Raw genomic sequence first — 8,439 nt, 5'->3', positions numbered from 1 at the left:
AGAACGAGAGACCGTTTATTTTCCTGTAAAAAGCTGTATGTAAAAAGTTATCTTTTACAATTTTCCATCTCATTTTCAGACTTTTTTTGTAAATATTCAGGAATTTTTGGATAATGTTTTTCGTAACTTGGACTTAATATAACGAATCCCTCCACGTTCTCGTCATCTGGTGGCATAAGTGCGGTCTGTAGATTCTGAAATCTCGGATCATCTCGCACATTATCATAGAGTGCATGAATTGGAACGAAATCAACAAATATGCCACTTTCATCGTATGAATGGTATATCTTTTGCCTGCCACTTTTGGTCTTTAGTTTCAACATTATTTGTTTCTTATGGTCGCCTATATTTGGTAGTTTTACATCATCTAAAGAAAATGTGCTGAATTTTCGAAGTAATGGCGTCATCGGAACTGAAGACATCCTTTTCTTGTTTAAATCGATTTCGGGTAGATGGGCTTGATTCATTTCTTTCAAGGTACATTCTCGTTGCCTTCTTCGTTTGTTTGCTAATCCCTTTGAAAATGATCTTCTATGCATACCCATAAGATACTCCGCTCGTTGTTTCTCGATCTTGATGTTTGCCAGTTTTACATCGAGCATTTGTTGTTGCGTGATATTGTCGTACAGCAGCACGCGCGACAGACTCGTTTTAGGAACGCCTAACTTCGGAGACTTTTTTCCATAGTTCGGCATTATTAAAGGAGGCTTTTGCATATATTTTGTACAGGAGAAAACTCTAAATACAACTTGTTTGGACGGCTTATTTCTTCCAACCTGAGCACTTCCAACTTCTAAAGCCATGGTTGATTTGACAGCCTGAAATATATACGTATCAAATAAACAAGGCCTTCGAGTGGTTTGTCATCTAATTTATCACGGTTTAGAGTAAAATGCGCAGGAACTGACCACGAGGGCGTTAGCCCGATTAGTTAAATGCTGATGCATCTGAACGATGGGCCATGGTAAATAAGATGATAAATCACAAGAAGTGATTGTTTTCATTCTTACATGCTCATTGAAATAGTTTGATAAATATTATGCTTGTCCCGAAAGTAATGGGCCAGACGTAAAACGGTAATTTGACGTCAAAATTGACACCATTATTGTCCGTGCATAAACCGGTGTGTACCGCAGAATATACAAAGCTTGATCTTCTGCTTTGCTTAACAGGCGATCAAATCGAGCTATGTTAGAATACGTTATACCACAGTCACACATACGGCGCGGATAGCTACGTCTAGCTACGGATAGAAACGTAGTAACCCGTATCGATCCGTACCTGAGCCGTATGGATTGGTACGGATTGATACGGATTACTACTTTAAGGTACGGCTCAGGTACGGATCGATACGAATTACTACGTTTCTATCCGTGGCTAGACGTAGCTATCCGCGCCGTATGTGTGACTGGGCTACTTGAATTTGATTATGCATTTAATAAGCACACGCTTATGAACATTTCTTTAAAAACATTCAAACTATGTCTAATATACAGATATATAGATGTATTCTTATAGAGTAACGTTGATCACGATAAAGTATAGAGGTCAAACTAAATTATGAAAATATTTACAGCTTGAACCTGTAAGTTTCATTTAGGTATTAACATATTACAATTAAATGTATGACGGGGTAAGGTGGCCGCACAATTTATGAAAAAATATTTGCATTGAAACAGGATTAATCATTGATTCGTATTATCCACATTTGGGGTTATTCTAATGTCCTTTATAAATAGTGTTATGTTTATATATAGCTTTAGTTCAGCAGAAACTTATATGAAGGGTGTCAATCAATTTCGACTGGCAAATAAACAGTGACGTTGTCACTAAGTGGGTCTTTTTTCACGAAGTTAAAAGAAAAACTCAATATCATTTAATTGATAAATAATAATCCAATGATTTGTCGGTGAAAATATACTTTTTCTTTAAAAGATGTCTTAGAAATAGTTCCAACTTCCTTTCGAAACGTTTGTATTCGTTTTGTTCTTAAAAAAGTAAAAGAAACAAAATAAAATCCTGTAATGACATACGTGTAACCAAGAGGAAAAAATCTCATAACCTCGTATACTAAAAAATCAAACATAAACTGTATATAATAGTGTGTATCTTTTCAATATGTAATTTGTTATAAACACCTAAAAGGTTACCGTAAAGCTCGAATCCACCAGAGACAAAAATGTTTATGTAAAGAGTATCCTCTAGCAAAAAAATCTATTCATTTATTTATCTAAGCAATAAAAAACGTAAAATGTTTAAAAAAATAAATAAAACAAGTATGAATTGACTTACTATAAGAAAATCCAGCGAAAACAATTGCTTTCTATCTAACTACTATTTCATAAATCTAAATTAAGATTCAAAATGTGAGCAGGAAGAATTCATATGACATTTTGTAAAAGTAGTTTGCACCAGTAAGTAATAAATTCCTACCTTTTACTACCGTTGAATTACCCTCCATATTTTCTAATAGCTGTCACTATCTATTGTAGGCAAATATAGATTTACATCAAGTGATTAACTATTTATGCTTCTTGTTTGATATATCCTTAAATGTCTATTCAAGCAGGCATTTAATGACGAATTTCTTTTTATTCCTTCTTGTGTGATACATAGATACATACGAAATGAATACAAATTATCAATATCAAGAGCTTAACACCCGGTTGACATAAACCATATTTAAAATTCAAGTAAACAAAAACTATGTTTAAAATCCCGTAAAAATACATTCATATTGAATTTCGGAAAAGATATAAAATAAATAAAGAAGGTTTTCTTTAAGATTAACAGCTATTCATCTTTCTTACTTTATTGAAGGTTTAAGGTAATGAGAGTCTTATAAAATATAGTTAATTGTGCTGTAGTAAAAAATGCGAAAGTGAACTATACTATTTATGGTAAATAAAACATTATCGAAGTGAGATACAATTTTTGTTGTTAGACCGATTTGAAAGTATTGGTCCTCCAGTCAATTCTCACAATGGTCTTCTATGGGAAAATCTCACCTTTGGTTACATGTTCGAATACAAAATGTTCTACAATCATAGTAAAATAGCTATTATAATCGTAAATACTCCGTGTGGGCGCGGAGAATAACATGAAGTGTGATACTGAGATCTAGCTAAATAGATGTATGAATAAATATAACATGGATTCCATCTAAAAAATTCGCCTGGATTTTACAGCAAATCAGGGCGTGTCTTTTCGTACAATTAATTTGTTTTAAACATACTTCATATTCTAAAACCTTAGATAGTTAGTACTACGCGAAACAGTGAGAAGTTTGACAACATTTCAACTTTATAATGTATTTTTCTACTCAGATTAATATTAGGTAGAATGATTTATTACTTGCATGAATCTGTACAATAAGTATCATTCTGTGCCTGAGTCAACACACTGACAGTACCTTGTAGGACCACATTAAATTTTGTAACAGATCGCATTTGTAACAGATTTCATACGTATGCGATCACATTCGTAACAGGTAAAATGTGTTACGAATGTGTTTGTCCAACATAGGGGTTGACATGAGAAGCACATATGTATCATGTTGAGTTTTATTGTTCCTTCTCATGAGAAGGAACACTTATGGTGAACATGTCACACTTGACTGAGCAGGTAATGAATACAAGGGTATCATCAAAGGCATCCGAATTCCAGTAGGCGCCGCCATTTTGTACTCATGCATATTCATTAGAAATAGCCTCTTTGCCAATGTGTTTTACGCATCTTTAAGTCAATATTTAGTGAAATACAACTACGTAATAAACAGACCTCCAAAAAACAATTATTTAGTTTAAACTATCTAACTGCTAAATCTTACATGTCATATTGTAGAATCGAGATTAACTAAATGAATATTCATCATCTAAAAATAAACTCCCGCCCAAAAATATCGTCTACTATTATTCTTCTCGGTTGCATTCTTTGCTGCTTCCAGAGGTTCTTTTTACGATTTTATTTCATACCAACTTTATTACCTTGACATTTTAAGTATAACCATCAAAACATACTGTACTAATAAAGTTATTCAAGATTTTTTACTTGTCTGTGAATGCTATTGCACGATACGTACCATCAACGGATAACATCATTTCAATTACTTCCCTTGTTTTTATCTAGAACTGTATAATGCATTTCTTCACTTTAATGAGCTATAAATATTTCGAACTTTGTAATTTCATGCCTTTTGATTAAATTTTTTCTAATTTTGAAGTTGTGAACTTTTTGTACGCACTTTTTTTTCAAATCCATCAGTTTGTTGGTGCCGACTTATATAAAAGCCCTTTTTCTGTTGGTTTAATGGTTCTGGAGCTGTATCCATTCATGCAATGCAATTACTGGCATATGGCAGATCTTTTCTTCCATTGTAAATACGACTAAATTCTAATCTGTGCCACTAGCACAGCTGTGGACATTGATTCCCGAAATTTTTACAGAGATATGGTATTTATTATTGTCCGGTAGGATCGCTCATCTAAAGGTGTTTGTTTTTTTATGCCCCCGAAGGGAGGCATATAGTTTTTGAACCGTCTGTCGGTCTGTCGGTCTGTCCGCAATTTTCGTGTCCGGTCCATATCTTTGTCATCGATGGATGGATTTTCAAATAACTTGGCATGAATGTGTACCACAGTAAGACGACGTGTCGCGCGAAAGACCCAGGTCCGTAGCTCAAAGGTCAAGGTCACACTTAGACGTTAAAGGTCATTTTTCATGATAGTGCATTCGTGTCCGGTCCATATCTTTGTCATCCATGGATGGATTTTCAAATAACTTGGCATAAATGTGTACCACAGTAAGACGACGTGTCGTGCGCAAGACCCAGGTCCGTAGCTCAAAGGTCAAGGTCACACTTAGACGTTAAAGGTCATATTTCAACATAGTGCATTGATGGGCGTGTCCGGTCCATATCTTTGTCATTCATGCTTGGATTTTAAAAATATTGGGCATGGATGTGTACCACAGTAAGACGACGTGTCGCGCGCAAGACCCAGGTCCATAGGTCAAAGGTCCTAAACTCTAACATTGGCCATAACTATTCATTCAAAGTGCCATCGGGGGCATGTGTCATCCTATGGAGACAGCTCTTGTTTAAGTTAAATAAATGTTTGTGTGAAATAACTAAGTATTCTTATAATGAATAGATAAGAATACACGTAAACTAGCAAAACACATAGTTCATAATTATTTTATTAAAGATCCCTTAAAAAGAATATTTAATATGCGCTAGAAGGAACCTTTTGGTAAGCTAAATCTTGTACTGCAAATGTTCAATGAGTTGGTTGTCATCGCAACATCATTAAATAACTACCATAAGCACCATCACAAGTTAGCGTCGTCGTCGTCGAGGTCAATGACATCATAAAATTATTTGAGCCGCATCATGAGAAAATGGGCCTTCGGGAATCTTCGAGGCTTTGCGACCAGTGTGGGCCCAGATCCGCGCAGTCTGACCATGTCCCACACCATTCGCTGTTATTTCAAAGAAGGCTTATTCTACCTGAATATGAAATTTTCTGACTCTGATTAAGATGCATAAATGCACAGGTCAGCCTAAATATAGACTTTCCGGAAATTCACGAAAATGTCCGAATGCCAATTTTTCCGTGACGTGGCTCAATTGTTATAATCATTTCTGCTTCCATTGCCACTACCACTTTAATATAATTACAACTTCAGCTACTTCTACTGTTACCTCGACTTGCTGGAATGTAGACCAACATGCTCAGGTCACTGGTTCGAACCCGGTGGCGACATACATTTGTAGCTATATTTCGTCATCCAGAGCTGTTTCAAGTTGGTTGACAAACAGGAAGCTGCTATGTCACGGGACAAATTATATACAACTTGTCATGGACGGAGTCGTTAGCCTTAAGTCTAGGAGGGCCCGACCTTGTGCTGCGAACTAATGTCTATGGGATTTTAAGAAAATACACCTTATTTTCTAATTACCCTCACCCCACTGAGTCCGTCTGTAGGCCTTCTTTTATTATAATCCGGCCGTGAAATAGCGGAGTCTGTGCGTTCGTGCAGTTATATATATATAAGTTCATGTCCTTGGTATAACTTGCCCATTCATAGTCAGATTTTCAAATTATTTGGTACAAATGATCATCATGGATAGAAGGTGTGTTGAGATCATGATCCTTGTTGCTACATGTATATATCCAAGATCAAGTTCACAGCTTTGAACTTAAATTGGTTTTGTTATGTTGTTGTAATATATATGTTTGTGCCCGAATCATAACCCGCTTTAGTCAGATTTCCAAATACTTTGGTACAAATAACCACCATTTATTGACAATCTGTAGTGAAATACAACTACGTAATAAACAGACCTCCAAAAAACAATTATTTAGTTTAAACTATCTAACTGCTAAATCTTACATGTCATATTGTAGAATCGAGATTAACTAAATGAATATTCATCATCTAAAAATAAACTCCCGCCCAAAAATATCGTCTACTATTATTCTTCTCGGTTGCATTCTTTGCTGCTTCCAGAGGTTCTTTTTACGATTTTATTTCATACCAACTTTATTACCTTGACATTTTAAGTATAACCATCAAAACATACTGTACTAATAAAGTTATTCAAGATTTTTTACTTGTCTGTGAATGCTATTGCACGATACGTACCATCAACGGATAACATCATTTCAATTACTTCCCTTGTTTTTATCTAGAACTGTATAATGCATTTCTTCACTTTAATGAGCTATAAATATTTCGAACTTTGTAATTTCATGCCTTTTGATTAAATTTTTTCTAATTTTGAAGTTGTGAACTTTTTGTACGCACTTTTTTTCAAATCCATCAGTTTGTTGGTGCCGACTTATATAAAAGCCCTTTTTCTGTTGGTTTAATGGTTCTGGAGCTGTATCCATTCATGCAATGCAATTACTGGCATATGGCAGATCTTTTCTTCCATTGTAAATACGACTAAATTCTAATCTGTGCCACTAGCACAGCTGTGGACATTGATTCCCGAAATTTTTACAGAGATATGGTATTTATTATTGTCCGGTAGGATCGCTCATCTAAAGGTGTTTGTTTTTTTATGCCCCCGAAGGGAGGCATATAGTTTTTGAACCGTCTGTCGGTCTGTCGGTCTGTCCGCAATTTTCGTGTCCGGTCCATATCTTTGTCATCGATGGATGGATTTTCAAATAACTTGGCATGAATGTGTACCACAGTAAGACGACGTGTCGCGCGAAAGACCCAGGTCCGTAGCTCAAAGGTCAAGGTCACACTTAGACGTTAAAGGTCATTTTTCATGATAGTTGGGCGTGTCCGGTCCATATCTTTGTCATCCATGGTTGGATTTTCAAATAACTTGGCATGAATGTGTACCACAGTAAGACGACGTGTCGCGTGCAAGACCCAGGTCCGTAGCTCAAAGGTCAAGGTCACACTTAGACGTTAAAGGTCATTTTTCATGATAGTGCATTCGTGTCCGGTCCATATCTTTGTCATCCATGGATGGATTTTCAAATAACTTGGCATAAATGTGTACCAGAGTAAGACGACGTGTCGTGCGCAAGACCCAGGTCCGTAGCTCAAAGGTCAAGGTCACACTTAGACGTTAAAGGTCATATTTCAACATAGTGCATTGATGGGCGTGTCCGGTCCATATCTTTGTCATTCATGCTTGGATTTTAAAAATATTGGGCATGGATGTGTACCACAGTAAGACGACGTGTCGCGCGCAAGACCCAGGTCCATAGGTCAAAGGTCCTAAACTCTAACATTGGCCATAACTATTCATTCAAAGTGCCATCGGGGGCATGTGTCATCCTATGGAGACAGCTCTTGTTTAAGTTAAATAAATGTTTGTGTGAAATAACTAAGTATTCTTATAATGAATAGATAAGAATACACGTAAACTAGCAAAACACATAGTTCATAATTATTTTATTAAAGATCCCTTAAAAAGAATATTTAATATGCGCTAGAAGGAACCTTTTGGTAAGCTAAATCTTGTACTGCAAATGTTCAATGAGTTGGTTGTCATCGCAACATCATTAAATAACTACCATAAGCACCATCACAAGTTAGCGTCGTCGTCGTCGAGGTCAATGACATCATAAAATTATTTGAGCCGCATCATGAGAAAATGGGCCTTCGGGAATCTTCGAGGCTTTGCGACCAGTGTGGGCCCAGATCAGCCTGCGCATCCGCGCAGTCTGACCATGGCCCACACCATTCGCTGTTATTTCAAAGAAGGCTTATTCTACCTGAATATGAAATTTTCTGACTCTGATTAAGATGCATAAATGCACAGGTCAGCCTAAATATAGACTTTCCGGAAATTCACGAAAATGTCCGAATGCCAATTTTTCCGTGACGTGGCTCAATTATTATAATCATTTCTGCTTCCATTGCCACTACCACTTTAATATAATTACAACTTCAGCTACTTCTACTGTTACC

At 36.2% G+C, this 8,439-nt stretch overlaps 1 protein-coding gene across 2 annotated transcripts; it reads right to left on the bottom strand.

Moving 5' to 3' along the window:
* Positions 1-2,656, bottom strand: LOC123536798 (uncharacterized). Of its 2 annotated transcripts, none has more exons than XM_045320241.2 (2): positions 2,293-2,656; positions 1-818 (listed from the first exon to the last, which is right to left on the bottom strand). In XM_045320241.2, exon 2 carries the CDS (start codon positions 801-803, stop codon positions 48-50), a length of 756 nt encoding a protein of 251 aa, XP_045176176.2. In that variant the 5' UTR covers positions 804-818; positions 2,293-2,656; the 3' UTR covers positions 1-47. The 2 variants fall into 2 exon arrangements, with proteins under 2 accessions (XP_045176176.2, XP_045176175.2); XM_045320240.2 differs by having other exon boundaries at positions 2,434-2,656.
* Between the last annotated feature and the right edge of the window lie 5,783 nt (positions 2,657-8,439).

This window comes from Mercenaria mercenaria, chromosome 17 (assembly GCF_021730395.1).
Source record: "Mercenaria mercenaria strain notata chromosome 17, MADL_Memer_1, whole genome shotgun sequence".
Lineage (NCBI taxonomy): Eukaryota > Metazoa > Mollusca > Bivalvia > Venerida > Veneridae > Mercenaria > Mercenaria mercenaria.
The sequence above is the reverse complement of the archived record's forward strand: the minus strand, read 5'-3'. Positions and strand labels throughout refer to the sequence as shown.